We start from the raw sequence: 20,093 nt of genomic DNA on the forward strand, positions 1-20,093 counted from the left end.
ATTTTTATACATTCTTTAATAGATTCCTGGCACACAAGAAGTTAGCGTCAGAGTCAAGATATGTTACATTCTTTGTTCTCAAATAATTATTTCCCTATTTCCTTAACTTCATGACAGCTTTTATATTCTGCATGAAGTTTTATGTCTGCATACTTTATATCGCTTTTAAATTCAACTATAAACAAAAATACACTATAGCAAGCATTTTTTAGTGATTTTATTTGTTAAATATTTGTTAAAGGAAAAGATGGAAGCCACTACATTTGGTTGGTTTTTATGCATTTTATCAAATACAATTTGATTTATTAGCCCTCAGGATTATATGAATAGACTGACCTGAGTAGGATGACCAATTATTTTTCTGTGGAGTGTCATTATATTTGTCTGTTTTGCCCATCAGAATTATATTATAGGATAAATAGAAGCATGGATACATTATTTTAAAAGATCAGTTATATATGTTGAGTGATAAATATAAGTAGTGAAACACTGTTTCACCATTGTTCTGGGAAGTATAGAAGTATCAGTAACATGTTATTGATCAAAATAATCCGCATACTTTGAATCCGTCTGACTTCAGATAACATTGTCTGGGTTGGGACAGAATTTGGCGGAATAGGCTAGTGGGATTGCAGGTTTAAATGAAACTATACTGAACGCCAATTTTCAAGATGGGTGTATTCATGTAGGTTTTTTAAAACTGCTTCTTTAATACATGATCACCATCAAACACTTTCAAACATTCTAACTTTTGCTAATCTCATAGTTGAAAATAGTAATTCACTATTTTTACATTTCTGTTTTCTATTTTAGTGAAGTTGAACTTATTTTTGTTTTCTATTTGCATTTTTCTATATGAATTTTCTGTTCATATTACACACACATTTTCTTACTGCATTTTTCTATTCACATTATGTGCACATTTTTTACTGTATTGTAGATTTCATCTATTTGGCTTTTGGTATTAATTTGTGAGACTACTATATTTAAGAGTTGCGAGTCATAAAACCAAATGCAAAGTAATTTGAGCAAAAAGATAATCCATTCTATTGTTGTTGGAATTGTGTAATTGGAAATATCCAGGGCCAGGTTTGACTTCAAAAGAGGATGAATCCAAGTGCTCCAGTAATGGATCAAGATTCAATCCCATCTCTCCTGCCCTTCCTTCCCCACTTCTCCCCTCCCCTCTCTCCTCTTTTGGCTGGCTCATTTTCCTATTCTTCACTGTCTTATTTTTCCAAAAGAAAGTCAAGGTGCCTTTACTTTTTCAGTGTATGAAAATCAGTTGTCTAAATTGTTTTATTTTTATTTTTGCTAGGTAGAATTTATATATTATATATATTTATCTCTTACCTTATGTAGTTTATATTCCTCTCCTCTTTATTCCCATTCAAAATTACTCTTAGGTCCTGTGATGATTACTTTCTAGTTAGTTCTCATCACTGAAAAGGGGGAATTTTCCATTTAGCTAGTAATCTGCTGGAAAATAATATTAAGACAGAAAAGGGTAAGGTATATAACCAGAGATCTAGATTGTTTTGTTGCATCCAAAATCTTCCTACCAGTACATCTGTGAGGCTCATCTTCCTGATGTTGGGCATGACTCCTTTGGGAAGAGCGGGAGACTGGTATGGCTCACAATGAAGTTCTGAAATCAAAGGGTTTCTGTGATGATTGACTGTCTTTCATTGTTTGGTTAACTTTGAATAACAACTGAAAGTGCTTTCTGTTTCCACTTCCTCTAAAATCACTGCTACCTTCAAGCAGTTTCTTAATCTTATATAATTTAATTAAAAATTTAAACTATTTTCAGAATTACTCCATTATCTCCCCTTCCCTGTTTTTCTACAGTAAGGTCCCTCTGGGTCATCCTGCCCATGTTGTGGGTTCAATGGTTCTAACACTTAAGCCCCTGGGGAGTCTTTCAGGGTTTTGTGATTTGCTTTTAAGGAAATATATACTGAACGTTAAATATGAGGTGATATGATAGGCAGAATAATGGCCCCTAAAATGTCCATAAACTAATCCTTAGAATTTATGAATATGTTAAATTACATGGCAAAGGAGAATTGAAATTGCAGGTAGAATTCAGATTGCTAATGAGCTTATCCTAAAATAGAGAGATCCTGGATTATCTAGGTGGATCCAGTTTAATCACTAAGGTCCTTAAAAGTGGATGGGAGAGATAATGACAGAGCAAGGTCAGAGGGATGCTGTGTAGGTGGTCTGAAGATCAAGAAAGGGGCCAAGAGGAAAGGAATGTAGATGGTCTCTTGATTCTGTAAAAGGCAAGGGAAAGTATTCTCCCCTAAAACCTCCAGAAGGAATGGGCTCTGCCAGCACTTGGTTTTCAACTAGTAGAGTTTGTGTCAAAGTTATGAACTACAGAAATGTAACATACTAAGGATATGTTCTTTTAAGGACTAAATTTACTGTAATTTCTTATGTCAGCAATAGAAAACTAATATTAGTTTTAGTTGTCAACATTTACCATCATGATGAATAATTATATATTACTGATGATAGTTTTCAAAATATATGGTTTGGAGATATGACTTCTTACTTGTTTTATAGAATTATGTTCTATTTGATGTTTATAATAAGGTTTGAATGTGGCGAATATAGCAGAACTGACTGTACTCCACAACACTAAACATTGTAAAGCCCATTATTTCCTAACTTTTAATGCTTTAGATGACTAAGTTTTATGCCAGCTAATTCTTGTTCCTTCGTAAATAACCACTTATTTCCTGGTGAAATATGTAGAACATTCCTTTTTATCTTTGGACTTTATAGATGTCATCATGGTGTTTTTTTGGGGGGAGGGGTGTGGGCAGTGAGGGAGCAAGTAGACCATTAGAAAGTGATCTGCTCAAGGGTATTTTCCTCTGGTTTTCTTGGATTTATATTATACTTTCCATGCTAAACTCTATTTTCTCTATCCCTCTGGAATTCCAGTTTTTATCTTCTTCTCTCTCTCTCTCTCTCTCTTTTTCTGCCTCCCTCCCTCCCTCCTTACCTATCTACCTACCTACCTCTCATTCTTTCCCTTACCCTCATCTTTTTAGCTCTTTTTTTTTTCTGGAATTGGCATTTTCTGAAAGAATGACTTAGCTTCACTTACCAGATCATCAGTACCGTGTAATTGTTATTCAATCCTTTTAATGAATTCTTAATTTGTGAAACTTCAGAATTCCTATATTTAATTTCAAGAAATCTGCTTCCTTCTTTTTTTATAGTACCTACATTTGCTTTGGGGATGTACTTTAAATCTCTGCAATGTCTAATCACACTAAAGTGTTCTATTTATGCACTAAATCTGTTTCCTGAGAGCCTGTGATAACCAGTTGGTGTGCTCGCTAGTGACTCCATCTCGCCTTATACCTTACTCAGGAGGTTTCACTGCAGATAGTTCATTTACAGACCTATTTTCATAGCTTTATGTGGAGTAAGATAAAACAGGTGACCATCTCAGATAGAAGAATTCCATCTCCCCAGAGCCCATCACATCATTCCCCCCTAACCATTGCCTGAGGGCCAGCTCCTGCTCTTGGACAGTGCTCTGTGTGGTGCTGAGGCTGCTCGGGACCCTGTTTAACCAGTGCTACAATTCCTCTGCTATGTCTGAATTCTCTGCTATATTTAAGTCCCATCTGCACTTACATTTCCTCTTCTTTGTCTACTTGAATTTTTTTTTTCTCTACTACACCCATCTCTCCCTCCCCTCTCCCTCCCCCTCATTTCTCTCTCCCCTCTCCCTCCTCTTCTCTTTTCTTCCAGTAAAATAAAATGGCAACCTGCATCGGATGTTGCCAGGGGATGACCTCTTTCCAAGAAGGACTTTTCCAGAGGACAAAAACAATTGACCTGCGAGGGTTTACTGAGAAAACAGAGCACACCCTACAGGGTTGCTGGTAAGGAACATCTGGTAATAAAACTAGTTTCAGCCTGATAGAGAGAGCTTACTAGAATGAACAGGCATATCATACTAGTCAATGTATATCTGTTTCTCACTTGGTAAGATCCACCAATGTAAAATGGAAACTTATTGTCAGCCAATCACAACAGTTCCTCCCTTGTTTCCCTTTTCCACCCCCTCAGTGGAGATCCTTTCTACTTTCTGAATGAGATGTTGCCTGACTTATGAATTGCTCAATGAAACTGTGAGACACTAAACTGCACGAAATGATTTTCTTTTCTTTCTCTCTTTCTCTTTTCCTTTTTCTCTTTCTTGGACCTTGGGTGCACATAATTTGATGACTCATAATTCCTCTTTCATGATATACATTTATCGTTGATCCTTTTATTCATTTACTCTACTAGATATATTTAGTAATGAATTCCTGAAACCCATGACCCGAAATAGAAGTTAGGATTTTGATAATAACCTAGAACTAAATATATGTTCTCACTAAATCCACCCTCTTGCATGCCCCCACTGGGATAATTATCCTGGTGCTCATTATTCCTTACCATCCCCTTTTACAAGGTTTAATAGAATCTATTAATATCCTTAAACACACACACACACACACACACACACACATACATAGGCATACTTCAGAGATATTTCAGGAATCTATTCCAAATCACCAGCATAAAGCAATAGTTTCAATAAAGATAGCCACACTATCTTTATTTTGGTTTCCCAGCTCATATAAAAGATATGTTTACACTATACTGTAGTCTATCAAATGTGCAGTAACATTATGTCTAAGAAAACAATGTACATGCCTTAATTAAAAAAATACTTTATGGCTAAAAATTGCTGATCATCATCTGAAGCTTACATGAGTCCTAATATTTTTGCTGGTAGAAGGTCGTCTTGCGTCAATGATTATGGCTGCAGACTGATCAGGATGGTGGTTGCTGAAGGTTAGGATTGCTGTGGCAGTTAACGAAAGTGAGAAAACAAAGTTTGCTGCATTGATTGGCTTTTCCTTTCACGATGTATTTCTCTGTAGCATGTGGTGCTGATTGATGGCGTTTTACCCACAGTAGAGCTTCATTCAAAATTGGAGTCAACATTCTCTAACCCTGCCATTGCTTTATCAACTGAATTAATATAATATTCTAAATCGTTTGTTGTCATTTCAGCAATGTTTACAGTATCCTCACCAGGAGTAGATTCCATCTCAACAAAATACTTTCTTTGCTCATCCGTGAGAAGAAGTGCCTCATTCATTCAAGTTTGATTCTGAGATTGTAGCAATTCAGTCACAGCTTTAGGCTCCACTTCTAATTCTAGATTTCTTGTTATTTCCACCAAATTTGCAGTTACTTCCTCTACTGAAGTCTTGAACACTTCAAAGTCATCCATGAGGGGTGGAATCAACTTCTTCCAAACTCCTACACATATTGATATTTCCACCTTCTCCCATGAATCATGAATGTTCTTAATGGTATCTGGAATAGTGACTATTTTGCAGATTTTCAATTTGCATTGTCCAGATCCATCAGAGGGATTACTATCTATGCTTGCCTTAGGAAATATATTTCTTCAATAATAAGACTTTTGAGTCAAAATAACTCCTTGATCCATGGACTGCAGAATGGATATTGTTCATACCTGTTAGCAGGTATGAACACAACATCAATCTTGTTGCACATCTCCATTCAAGCTCTTGAGAGACCAGGTGTATTGGCACTAGGCAGTAATTTTTTGAAAATAATCTTTTCTAAGTAGTAGGTCTCAACAATGGGCGTAAATATTTGGTAAATCATGTTGTAAAGAGATGTGCTATCATCCAGGCTTTGTTGTTCCATTTATAGAGCACAGGAAGCATAAACTTAACATAAGTCATAAGAGCCCTGGGTTTTCAGAAGATATATGAGCATTGGATTCAACTTAAAGTCACCAGCTGTATTATCCCCTAACAAGAGTCAGCCTGTCCTTTGAAGCTTTTGAAGACTGGCATTCACTTCTCTCTCTTATGAAAGTCCTAGAAGACATCTTCTTCCAATAGAAGGCTATTTCATCTACATTGAATATGTGTTGTTTAGTGTAGCCCCTTCATCAATTATCTTAGCTAGATTTTCTTGATAAATTGCTGCAGCTTCTACATCTGCACTTGTTGCTTCACCTTGCCCTTTTATGTTATGGAGATGGCTTCTTTCCTTAAACCTCATGATCCAAAATCTGCTCCTTCCTTACCTCTCTCAGCCTTCATAGACTAGAAGATAGTTAGGGCTTTACTCTGAATTTGACATCAGTTTAAAAGAATATTGTGGCATGTTTAATCTTCTATCTAGACCATTACAACTTTCTCCATATCAGGAATAAGGCTAACTGATTTCTCATCATTCATGTGTTTGCTAGAGTGGTGCTTTTAATTTACTTCAAGAACTTCTTAGCCTTCACAACTTGACTAACAGTTTGGCACAAAAGGTCCAGATTTCAGCCTATCTCAGCTCTCAACATGCCTTCCCACTAAGCTTAACTGTTTCTACCTTTTCAATCAAAAAGGTCATCAAAAATGATAGAACTATGACTCTTCTTTTTACTTGACTTTTGTAAAACAGTCTTCCCTTTACTATGACTCTTCTTTTTACTTTACCATTGTAGGGTTATTAACTGACCTATCTTAAATATTGTAGTGTCTCAAGGAATACGGAAATCCAAGAGGAGGTAGAGAGATAGGGGAATAGTTGGGCAGTGAAGCAGTCAGAACACACACATTTATTGATTATGTTTGCCATCTTACATGGGTGTGACTAGTAGTACCCCAAAACAATTACAATAATAACATAAAAAATCACTGATCACAGATCACTATAACAGATAGAATAACAATGAAAAAGTTTGAAATATAGTGAGAAATACCAAAATGTGGTACAGAGACATGAAGTGGGTACGTACTGTTGGAAAAAAATGACTCTGATAGAACTGTTCCGTATGGGATTGCCACAAACCTTCAATTCGTAAAAAAGGCAGTATGTGTGAGGTACAATAAAATGGAATACAAGAAAGCAAAGTATGTTTGTACATATATATATGTACATATACATACACCCACTTGTTTCCTCTTTAAATAAAGGTCACCAAGGTGTAAACAATACGTGGTGCAAACAATCTTTTGAGACACTTTTTCATTAAATATAATATCACTCTATAATTATTTTTATTAGATGTTATTGTAGTCCATTTATATTTACTATTGTAGAATAGCCCACGTATTTGTGTTCTCCATATACACCTCAACAGCCTCTTCTAATAATGATTCTTTTCTGGATTTTCTGTGATGTTATGAAATTATTTTATTTTTATTTGTAGTCTATAATTATGATGGGATTATGGAAAGGAAGATAATTACATGCTGTGCTTATCAGCCATTTTGAACTAAATGTATCATTGTTTCATTAAAATTACTGTTACTCTCTCTACCTAGGTCCAAAACCCCAAAAGGGAAAACATAAACCCTATTATCCAACATTCTTTTACTGTGTTTATCCCTATAGCCTACTATTTCCATTTTTAGGTATTTAAGAAAAATGAAAACATGCTAAAAAATGAAACAAGAATGTTTGTAACAGAATTTTCATAGCAGTAAAAGCAATTCACATATTAATCTACAGGAGAAAGGAAAACAAAGTGCGGTATATCATATAATGGAATACTATTCATCAAAAAAAAAAAACAACTACACAACGTGAAATATGTTCTGCCCTATTTCTACTACTAATTACAACTAAAAACCTTAAAAATATATATAAAACTACTATCAAAATACAAATACATAGCTATTTCAGAATATTCTTACAGGTGGAGGAAAAAAGACAGATAGGCTAGGGAATTCAAATTCAAGGGAAGACAGGGTAGTGAATCTTTTATTTGGAGCACAGCATGGAAAAATCCATTTCTAGGGGCATTAAAGAAACACTTGAGATCTCAGTGGCAAGTAATCATGGAAGGCTAACACTGCTGAGATACAAGTTGGGGAAAGTAGCAAAAGAACAGACTAGTCAGAATTTTAACAGGAAGAACGAGGTAAAGAGACAGCTAAAAGGGACTCTGCTAAGATTATATTTATCCTACACTCAGTCAGGAGAGAGTAGAGAAGGTGTTTGCTACTACAAACCCCTGGCAGAACAAAGCGTAGACTTCTTAACTTTTTCAATTACAAAAAAAAAATCCATGTTACACACAGATTCAATAGTAAAGGGCAAAAACCTAACTACTCGAAAACCTCTGAGTAATCAATTATTGCCATTAAATGATGCTGATTCACTGGTAATCCCTGGGAAGGCAGGCTTAAAAATATAAAAAAAGGAAAAGTCAAAGAATGACACAAGAAGCCCTTCGCATGGGGATAACAGGCTCCACAGAAAATAGTCTAGGCAATGCAGTAAACAAACAAAAAACTGCAAAACAGTAAGCCCTAGAGGTATCGGCACACAGAACTGCTGCAATATATTATTTAAAATGCCCAGTTTTTAACAGGCATATGAGGCATCAAAAGAGACAGGATAGGGCGGGCCGCGGTGGCTCAGCGGGCAAGAGTGCTTGCCTGCTATGCCGGAGGACCCCGGTTCGATTCCCGGCCCCAGCCCATGTAAAAAACAAACAAACAAACAAAATATAATAAAATAAGAAAATGTTTAAAGATGTTTCCCTTTCTTCCTCCCTTCCTTCCTTCCATCCTTCCTTCCTTCTCTGTCTTTCTTTCCTTCCCTTCCTCCCTCTCTCTTTAAAAAAAAAAAAAAAGAGACAGGATAGCATGACCTATGAACAGGGGGTATGAAGCTAATTCTGGAGGAGTCCAGAGTTTGACTTAGCAGGCAAAGACTTCAAAGAAGATACATATATCAATATATATATGTAAAATAAACATGATATATATTCATTCAGAGCGCTAAAGGAAACTATGTTCATAGAAATAAAAAGTATTATGATGATGCTGATCAAATAAAGAGCATCAATAAAAAACAAAAGTGCAAAAATGAACCAAATGGAAATATTGGATTTGAAATGACAATAAATGAAATTAAAATTTCAGTAGTGGGATTCAATAGCAGAATTGAGCTGGCATAAGAAAGAATCCACTCTGAAGACATCAGAAAGAAAAATTAATTAAGGTAAATAAAATCTTCAGGGATGTGTGGGGCACCATTAAGTGCAGTTAATGGTGATACCAAAATGAGAGTGAGAGAAAAAGGAGCAGAAAATATATTTGAAAAAATAATGTCTGAAACCTTTCAAATCTACATGTCCAATAAGCTCAACAAATACCAACTAGCTCTTTCCATGCCTAGCGCAGCCATGGCTCGTGGTCCAAAGAAGCATTTGAAGCATGTAGCAGCTCCAAAGCATTGGATGCTGGACAAACTGACGGGTGTGTTTGCTCCTCGTCCATCCACTGGCCCCCATAAACTGAGAGAGTGTCTCCCTCTCATCATTTTCTTAAGAAACAGACTTAAGTACGCCCTAACAGGAGATGAAGTAAAGAAAATCTGTATGCAGCGGTTCATAAAGATTGATGGCAAGGTCCGAACTGATATAACTTATCCTGCTGGCTTTATGGATGTCATTAGCATTGACAAGACAGGAGAGAATTTCCGTCTGATCTATGATACCAAGGGTCGTTTTGCTGTTCATCGTATTACACCTGAGGAGGCCAAGTACAAGTTGTGCAAAGTGAGGAAGATCTCTGTAGGCACAAAAGGAATCCCACATCTGGTGACCCATGATGCTCGTACCATCTGCTACCCTGATCCCCACATCAAGGTGAACAACACCATTCAAATTGATTTGGAGACAGGCAAGATTACCTATTTCATAAAGTTTGATACTGGTAACCTGTGTATGGTTACTGGAGGTGCTAATCTGGGAAGATAACCTGTGTATGGTTACTGGAGGTGCTAATCTGGGAAGAATTGGTGTGATCACCAACAGAGAGAGACATCCTGGTTCTTTTGATGTGGTTCACGTGAAAGATGCCAATGGCAACAGCTTTGCCACCCGGCTTTCCAACATTTTTGTTATTGGCAAAGGCAACAAGTCGTGGATTTCTCTTCCCCGAGGAAAAGGTATCCGCCTCACAATTGCTGAAGAGAGAGACAAGAGGCTGGCAGCAAAACAGAGCAGTGGGTGAAATGATCTTTAGGTGACATGGATGGAGAAAGAACTCTTTGTGTGGCTAATTAATAATAAAGTATGATTAATTGCTCCTGGAAAAAAAAAATACCAACTAGTCTAACGCAAAAAGATCTGCACCTGGACAGATGATAGCCAAATTGTTAAAAGCCAAAGGCAAAAAGTAATCTATGGTGACAGAAATCATAGTGTAGTTACCTTAGGCCTGTAGGAAATTTGAGTGTAAAGGGGAATAAGGAATATTTGAGGGATAATAGGAATATTCTATATCTTTTTTTGGATGAATGTTGGTTACACACGTGTATGCATGTTTCACAAAACATTAAATATCTAAGATCTATGCATTTTACTATATGCCAATTATACTTCAATAAAAATATATAAAACAAATTTGAAAATTAGAGATGATTGGAAATAGGAATATATAAAGAATGAATTGCCTATTGGAAGGTTAATATTAGAGTTTGAAGCCATGTATATAAAGCTTCTAATGTAGACTTTGGTACATATTATGAGTTTGATAAATAATAGCCTATATTATCAATAAGATATATGTACTCTCCACCATTGATTATTTAACAATCTATAATTCACACCTGTGTTGATCACTAAGGCACAGCACACATTGCTAAATAATTAAACAATACTAAGCCTAAGGATTTTTTTTATAATTTTCTATTCTCTGAGTATTTATAATTCATCTAAAACATGAATTAAAATACTCCATTGGCCCCTAATCCCATTTTCCAAGTACATGTGTTTGTGTATGTGTGCTTTACTTGTGCTTGTTCTTAGGGGTTTCCAATAATCTTTTTACTATAATGTCCTTCTTCACTTATTTCAGCCATCAAGTAGTGTTGTGACGGGATAGGTAGAATCATTCACTTAATGCAGAAGTCTCATTTTCTAAGATTTTATAAAGTTTTTTCTTTTTTGAGAATCATTCTCAGGGTCAGCTGATTTGTATTCAGTCAAAAAAAAAAAAAAAAAAAAACAGGAAAGAAAAGAAAAAAAGCTTTCAGATTCCAGAAACCTGGGTCATATGGTTCTTTGTGTTTGGGGTGTTTTCTGTTCCTGGAACAACTTGATTTTACGCCTCATACTTTAGACATAGAGTACACACTAAGTATGTACGTACCATTTAACTTAAATGTTTGCATTTCTATTGAGCAAAAATTTAACCCTGTTCAATTTTTTTAATAGATTATACCTGCAGAAGAAATCTATCTTGGAAAGTCTGCTATCTGGTCCTTAATAATAGCTGATTCCAAAGAACAAAGAACACCAACAGAATAATTAATACAAAATCAATCATTTGTCTTCAACTCTCATTTCATTGTTGAATTTAACACCTTGTTTAATGACATTATACAAAGAAAACATGGAACTGCAATTTCTATGCACTAAATTTAATTTAATTTAATGTTTTATAAGCATTGCTTTATTTTCAAGCTTATAAGCATTCAGGGAAAAGGAAAAACATTTTAAAATTATTTTCATTAATCAACAAGTTTTTAAGAAAAATAAATAATAATAAAGAGTACAATATGCATATTTATTTAATACTTCTACTCAGTATCAGGAAGAGAGTCATTTCTCCTTCAGGTGCTATCTTCCTCTCATACATACTGGATGACCCTGTATCCCAATTTGCTTGGCACAGTCAAGAGAGTATATGGTAATATTTCATTTAATGTTGTATTTTATTGAAAAATGAAAAATAAGGGGCAGATGCAAATCTGGACAGATGGCTGGGAAAGAAGCATAAATCAGAATTTTTATGGGCAACTAAGACAAATATCCTACCCGAGGGATGAATGAATTGTTCAAAGTCACTGACTAGACTTGAAATCTCCCCTTTTCTATGGGAGATAATGCAGATACTTAAGTCATACCTCTTTTGAGATATACATAGCCAAACTGGTGGACTAAATTAAACAAGTGGAAGGTTGGTCCTGCATTATGGGGTGAAATAACAGATTTCCCTGTACCTTCATGATGATTAAGTATTAGTACAACCCCCAAATTAGGGTATTGCAGTCAAATGAAGATAATTGTGCCTCCATTATGAAAGAGCTTAAAAAAGCATCATCCATTGCTGAGCGTGGTCAAGGCTGTTACTAGGGCAATGTGTTAATTTGGAATCTATAGGAATGCAATATACCAGAAATGGAAAAGTCTTTAAAAAGGGGGAATTTATTAAATTGCAAGCGTATAGTTGAAAGGTCATGAAAATGTCCAAATTAAGGCGAACCTATAAAAATGTCCAATCTAAGACATCCAAAGAAAGATACCTTGGTTCAAGAAGGCTGATGACATTCAGGGTTTTTCTCTCAGCTGGAAAGGCATGTGGCGACATCTGCTAGCCCTCTCTCCAGGCCTCCCTGGAGACTCTGTCCATTCTGTTGACTCTGCTGGTTCTGGTGGTTCTAAAGTTTTTCCAAAATGGTTTCCTCTTAAGGAGTTCCAGTAAGCAACCCACCTTGATGATTTCCATGGAGACACATCTCAAAGGAAAACATCTAATCAAATGTTACCACCCACAATTGGACGGGTCACATCTCCATGGAAACAATCAAAAGATCCCATCCAGCAATACTGAATGAGGATTAAAGAACTTGGCTTTTCTGGGGTACACAATAGATTCAGACTGGTACGGGTGGGGTCCCTGAGTGTATGGACACAGCTCACTGGCTACATTTCAGTCTCCTTGGCTGCTTTCTCATCATATCTCTAACCTTGATACTGTATTGCTCCATGGTTAAGTCTTCAATACTTTTTTCTTCTTGCTTCTTTTGTACCCTATGTGATTTTATCCAGTTCATGGCTTTAGTTTCCTAGATTATATTTAACCTCTCTGTCAGATTTTGTTCTGGTACATGCAAACTCACTCAATATTTCCATGTGGATATATACTAAGCACTTCAAATTCAAAATGCCCCAAACAGAGCTCTGATCTTTCCCCTAATCTTTGTACACAAACCCACTCCTCCCACAGAGGTCCTGATCTGTGCAAATAAAACTTAATTTATTCTTGACATCTCTCTTCCTTCATACCACATGTTCAGCCCCTCACCAAATAGTTTCCACTGTACACTTCACATATTTTCAGAATCCAAGCACTTCTCACCACTTCCTCTGCCACACAGTATTCAAACAACCAGTGTCACTTGCCTTCAATTACTCTGCCTACATCTACCCTTGCTCATCTCTTATTCATTTTCCACAGAGCAGCCACAGAAGACCTTCGAAAACATAAATCAGATCCTGTCACTTTTCTGATCAAAACTCTCCAGTGTCTCCTATTTTCACTCCAAGTAAAAGCTATATGGTGGCCTCCATCTGCTGCCTGAATATACAAAGTATCTTCTACTTTAGGACCTTTGCACCTGTTTCTTCCACTGCCCTGAATGAACTTGTAATTGGGGTATGGTGGGGCAGGAAGGCAAGTTGACACAGGTAGAAATCTCATCAATAGATGATACTTCCACATTATCAACATAAACTTGAAACTCTGAAAATCATCTCCACCTCCCTCTCTCTCATCCATCATATCCAATCAGACACATTGTTGGGAAATAACCTGAAATAACCACCTGTATCTAACCCATATAAGAGTGTCCTGAAAAACAAAGGAAGGCAAATAACCTTTTGAGACTTGTAAGAATTCAGTTCTTATTCAGGATCTATACCTTTTCAGGATAGGAGGACTGGGGTTAATTGGAAACAAACACAGTAAAGAATGTGTACAAACACACATATGTACACGTTCACATGCACACACACCTACATAAATACAGGCATGCATACACATATACCATGCAGAGGCCAAAGCAAAACAGCTCTATTTCATATAGGTTCAAAATGATTGACAGTTTTAGATGATGGCATTTACAGAAGAGCCATATCCAGCAACTTTCTTTTCTTTTTATCCCATATTACACAATCCAGTCTGATCATAATTAACTTGGTTTCTTCACACATCAATTCCAGGAGACAAAAGATTTGCAGGTCTGATCTCATCTCAATGAGATGGAATTTCTCTCGTTAGATAAATGAAATCGTTGTCTTTACCTAAATATTAGTACTCTGTTTATCAATCTTGAATAAATCAATAATCAAGTTATTATATAAGTAATATGCACTAAAATATAGATTGAACTGTCTTAAAAATACCTAAATACAGAGTTGTGAAATTCTGGAATCCATACCCAAATCATACAATCATAATAAAAATGCCCTCACTTACATCAAATGCCCTAATAAGGTTACTCGCAGTAGATATTTTTGATCATGCCAATTGCCTGGCTATCTGTGAGTCACCATTTGCCCACTATTGCCCAACCGTTAGCAGAATGCTCTGTAAACAGACATGCTGGTAGGCATGCTGAGTCCAGAATATGAGCATGTTTTGATGTATCATAGAATTCTGAGGTATTTCTCTCTTCAAAAGGATTCCTTTCGGGTGCACGGATGGTTCAGTGGTAGACTGTTCACCTTTCATGCGGGAGACCCAGGTTCGATTCCTGGACCATGTATGCCCCCAAGGAAAAGAGGAAAAAAAAAAGGATTCCTTTCTTTCAAATACCATGATGCTTAAGAATTCAGTGAAAGAGTTTCTTTTATGCCTTCACAATTGTATTATTAAAGGATCAGTATTCCTGAGATGGAAGACATTACACTCCTAATTTTCTAACATGTGGTCCAAGAAAAAGACCAAGATCCAGCCATTTCACATTTTGGCATCTGGTAATCCAGATTTGTTGAGGAGGAGATGGAATGTTTGGAGAAAGGTTGGTAAGGGAGAGGAGTTCAGTTGTTTAAAAGAGAGTAGAACACCAAACGATATCTCTACTTCATAACTTTTGCCTGGGTTCTACCCTAATATCCTGATCTTAAAGTTGTTTGTCATTCTTTAGAAGGGATATCAGATTTAGGAGTGAGATATCACCTACTCTGAAACTAGATAGAATACATAACTGATATAGAAAGTTACTCAGTTGTCTGTATAGTGAACATTTGGATTAAACAGTTTCCAAGGACCCTTTCCTAGCACTTTATACCAGCCAAGATAATATGATTCACTTACATGCTAATCAAATTCTCTGCACCTTGTTCTAACAAAAAAGCCCAAGGGATTTCAGAACTAAAGGCCAACTGAAATGTGATTGAGGGAGGCATGGAAAATCAATATCAAGTATTATTCTAAAGACTCCATAGATGAGCTCAACAAACAGTTACATTCATGAAAGATGTTTTCAGAGATATACTCATGCAGGTGGTGTCTCACCTTTGGCATTCATGGTCTCTTACAGTGAGTGGTGCCTCCAATTCTGTCAGAAGCTCCTCTCACTAGAAGTATTAGGAACTTAGCCAGTGATAAATGGAAGTGGGAGTACAGCATTCTCACTTATTCCTAGTACAGGCACATGTGGTGTATTCCACCCAAGGTGCCCAGTAAAGGAATCTGCTCCATGTCACCCCTTTTATTGGCACACCCTGACCCCCACCACCAGTGTTTTCTGAGATCACCTCCTATATATACTGCTGTACTCAAATGCTTGTTTGGGGTTCTGCTTCTGGGCAAACCCAACCTAAGACAACAGAAAATGATGACAACAAGATTTGTATGGGTTAAGTATTTGTTTATGAGTTACAAGAACAAACTTGAAAATAGGCCAATAAGACATGAGTGAATTCCTTACTTGCTAAGTGCAAATATATTTAACAGAAAATTTTAGAATACATCAGCTTGATCTCTTTTTGACAAAAATAATTAAAATGGCATTTAATTACCATTAAATAATGAAAATATTCAAGATGTCATGGGTTTCTCTGTGATATTAGGAAATAAATTACAAAATAAAGAAAAATGAGGCACTAATAGCATATTAATATTAAACAATGGTCTTTGTACAATAGTGTTTCAGAGGATAAAGAAAATCAGCTGACCTGACTAGCAGGGGAAGCTGATGACGGTTCTATGTCAATGGTGTGTTATTTATAAATTGAGCATTTATAAATAAAGATATCCATGCTTTAATCTTAAATTTTTGGAAGATAAAAATTATTTTCTTCTAATACTGAAGATTAACAAAAACAAAGACCAAAATAAATGCCAGCAGATGAAAAATCAATTTTTTAGTAACTGTGAATTATCTTTTATATAAGTAGGTATTATTCAATTTGATTCATAGTATTTTATAGAGTTGGAAGAAACCTTTTAATGGATATTTTTAGGTTATTTATTAAAGGTTATAGCCATAGTAAAGCTAGTTACTAACTGATAGATTTTTGTTTAGTAGTGATTCAGATAATTGTTGTCTGGTAGAAAAGATAAACCCAAATATTGTGGTTTATTTCTCCATGGGAATTTATTAGTTTTGCCTCTAACTTGGTATTCTTTTCTATCATTTGTTTATTAAATTCCCTATAAGTGCCTACTTCCTCATATGTTCATTTTGCTGGGGTTGATAGCTTATGAGCTGATAAAAATATTTTGATGTGTTGATTTTATGTCTATAACTTTTTTGAAAACTTTCTTTTAGAGCATATAGTTCAAACTCTTCATTTCATAGAGAGAAATACTCAGAAACGAAGGAAGCTTTCCTGAGAATTAGGAACTAAGCATCCTATAACCCAAATGGCTTTTTCTAGTTTAGCTCATCCTTCTCTTAGTATATTTCACTTTGCATTTGCATGTCCTTTTACCTTTAAAATACTTCACAAAACTGAGCTTTATCTAGTCTAGCTCATCCTTCTCTTAGTATATTTCACTTTGCAGTTGCATGTCCTTCTACCTCTACAATACTGTAAGTTAGGCAAGAGTAATTATTTCCTTTTTGTAGAAGAAGAGGGAACCTAGCTGGGATAATATCGTGCTAGAAATCTAGCATTGTTATGCATTTTTGCTGAGAGGAAGGAACGACCACCAAGCTACGGCTAATACCCACAATGAGTTTATAGCTACAGTCTTACAACTCAAATCTGAGGCATAGAGGAAGGTAGAGACAGAGTGTTGCTGGGGGCTGAACGAAAGAGAATACCTGATGGAGATGTCAGGGAAGAAGTCAAAGAGCTGGACCTTTTACACAGCCTCAATGGTAAAATTTTAAACTTAATGATGGATTTAAATTTTAAGATGTAGACTAACACTTTAGGGAATTCATTCATGTAAATAAAGTGGTTGCTGATCAAAATGGGTTATACTAAAGAAACTGAGGGAAAAGAAACACATAAAAACACCCCAAAATGTAGCCCCTATCTGTTTCTGATATTATTTTCAATATTGCTTTTTCCTAAAATAAGAATTGAGTCTAATAACTGTGATTTATGTGCAGATGAAAGCTTGAAGCTGAGCTAATGTAATTTTGTACTACAATTTCAGTTTTTATTAACTTAATAAACCATAACTATATCCTAGTTCTATTGAAGTAAAACAATTAAAACTGAACTATGTGTGCTTAAAGCCATTAAAGTACACATTCACTGCTGTTTACGAAGATCATATTTTTTTACTTTAAAAAAGATTCTGAGGTTTATTTTTCTCTTAACCAATTAAAATGAGTTAATATCATTAAATCGAATGTTCCTTATCACACTTATGTTCTATTCTTCTAAGAAATCAATATAATACCTTGACTACATTAAAACTATATATTTTTTCTAGAATGTATTGAAGTAAATATTAATTTTTGTGGATTGACAATTTTATTATAATTAGTTTTATGGAACTGTGATTTAAGGAAACAAATCATCCCTCTCTATCTAATATATAAAAATGAGGACTGGAATCCAGAGAAACTAGTTGCTTTTACAGCTTGCCTCTGACACCCCACCATTAATAGGTTTTGGAAAATCATTTAACCTTAACTATGAAACAGTGTCCTTGTATTACAGTTTGCATTATCAATTAGATATATCAGCCATCCTTACTACAAATCACAAGGAAAGAGAGAAATAGTAATAAAGGGTAAGGTAATAGAGCAGAATTTTATTTCAAAATTATCTTCCCTTTGTAGAATATTATCACAAATTTCCTCAATGAATTTATTGACATACTAAGCTAAAGAAACTAGTGCCTGTTTCACAAACCAAAAATGCAGACATATTTCTAAAATATGACAAAACTGTTTAAAAACTACATTGTTTCAGGTAAAACTTAGAAAGATGTTGACATTCAAACAAAGGTTAATTGTTAATTTAGCCCTTGGGTAGCCAATATTAGATTATATAACTAACTATACTTTTTATTTTTTTGACAAAATATCCTCTGCTTTTAATTCTGGTCAACAATGGGACTTTAATATAGGATCCTTTAACATAGGATGATCATATAATTGTTTAGATAAATGAGGGTATTGAGTAGTTATTTTGAAACTCAAAAGCAAGTGGTGACATCATCAACATGGAGAAATCAGATATCGTCTGAAAAAGCTTTCCCAGATATTTAGCAAATAAAAGGACAAATCCAACTTGTTTAGAATGCTGAAGGACAGAAGAGACTGAAGAGACTCTACAAATGCTGAATAGAAGAAACAGAAAAATACCAGGTAAGAAAAAGTCTGTTGTGGTTCATAGGCCCCTCTCCTTCACTCAGTCCCATGCAGCTTGGGAGTCACACAGAGGCAGGTTCCTCTGGCAATGGACAGAGACTGTAGAACAACTCAGAATAGTGAGGTAGAATTCCATGCATATCTAGGCACAGGGGCCTAAGTGCACAGAGACCCAGGGTGGAACACAAATTGCTCAGGAATGTACATACAAAAGGGCCTCAGGAACAAAAAGGAGAAAACATAATAGAAATATTGACAAGAGCTGTGATGCCCTCACTCAATCCAGTTTCAACTAGCTGGAACATCTAAAGGCAAAACACAATTTTCTGACATGATCTACCTTTTGTGGATTGAACCCCTCTTGCTATTCAGGGCAGGATATCCTAATTGGGTAGAAACCAGAGGCAGAAAAGCCTCACCGATTTAAAAAAAAGGGGGGGGGGAGGGTAGAGGGTTCAACTGAACTGATATAAAATAGGCTAGGTCCCATAACTGAAAATTTCAAAGCAAATGAACACTGAATGAGACAGAGAATTTAAACAAATCATAGGTGCTGGGGAGAAGAGCCTGTACAGAAACAAACAGATCATATCAAGATTCCTGGAGAAAAAACAGAGAAGAGGAAGCTCTCTTCTGGAGGTGAAGCAATTGTACAAAAGGTGCACTCTTAAAAATTACACTATATATCCAGGACAAGAATCAGATGAGGAAGAGCCGAGAAAATCTGAACAGTTAAACATGGACTCATCTAAAAATCTAGAATAAGTTAGACCAAGCATCAAAGAAGAGCCTTAACACAAAGCCAATCAACAATAAAATCCTAGACAAGCAGGGGATAAAGACCTACAGAGTTAATTCATCAAGATATCCAGATGCTTGGACATCAGCAAAAAATTACAGGCCATACATACTAAGAAGCAGAAAGATAAGGCTCAGTGAAGGGAAGAAATTATAACTTCAAAGGAGACTTAGGAGTTGTAATAACTAAGCAACGATACTCAAACAAATCTAAATCAGTTCCAGGAGATAAAGGAAAGCATGCATAAAGAGATGAATATTAAAAAGATACTAGGTGAGCATAAAGAAGAATTTGAAAGTATGAAAAGAAACATAGAAATCAAGGAGATGAAAGGTATTAACAGTAGAGAAGAAAAATACACTAGGGTCATGCAAAAGCAGATGTGAACAGTCAGGAGAAAGAATTAGTGAACGAAAAGCAGGCAAATGAAGTCTTACAGTCAGAATAACAGATAGAAAAAAGAATAGAAAAAAGTGTTCAGTGTTACAGGAATTTGAGTGACAGCATAAAACATTCAAAATACGCGTCATGGGTGTCCCAGGAGGAGAAGAGAAGGTAAAAGGGGTAGAAAATTTGGGGGGGAAATAATAGCCCAAAATTTCTCAACTCTAATGAAGGACCTAAGTATACATGTCCAAGAAACACA

General features: G+C 35.7%; 2 protein-coding genes across 6 annotated transcripts in view; one reads left to right on the plus strand and one right to left on the minus strand.

Moving 5' to 3' along the window:
• GABRG3 (gamma-aminobutyric acid type A receptor subunit gamma3) overlaps positions 1 to 20,093 on the minus strand; it is a 736,378-nt gene that overhangs the window by 275,533 nt on the left and 440,752 nt on the right. The window lies entirely within an intron of this gene.
• Positions 9,252 to 10,164, plus strand: LOC143651604 (small ribosomal subunit protein eS4, X isoform-like). The gene is made up of 2 exons (XM_077122362.1): positions 9,252 to 9,796; positions 9,837 to 10,164. Exons 1-2 carry the CDS (start codon positions 9,260 to 9,262, stop codon positions 10,089 to 10,091), a joined length of 792 nt encoding a protein of 263 aa, XP_076978477.1. The 5' UTR covers positions 9,252 to 9,259; the 3' UTR covers positions 10,092 to 10,164.

This window comes from Tamandua tetradactyla, chromosome 12 (genome assembly GCF_023851605.1).
Source record: "Tamandua tetradactyla isolate mTamTet1 chromosome 12, mTamTet1.pri, whole genome shotgun sequence".
In the NCBI taxonomy this organism is placed as follows: domain Eukaryota; kingdom Metazoa; phylum Chordata; class Mammalia; order Pilosa; family Myrmecophagidae; genus Tamandua; species Tamandua tetradactyla.

What these genes read in the sequence shown, in the direction of transcription:
- LOC143651604 (XM_077122362.1), top strand. Translation starts at nt 9,260, where the DNA reads ATGGCTCGTGGTCCAAAGAAGCATTTGAAGCATGTAGCAGCTCCAAAG. An exon ending in TAAAGTTTGATACTGGTAAC is followed by an intron (nt 9,797 to 9,836) that starts CTGTGTATGGTT and finishes TGGGAAGATAAC; the next exon opens with CTGTGTATGGTTACTGGAGG.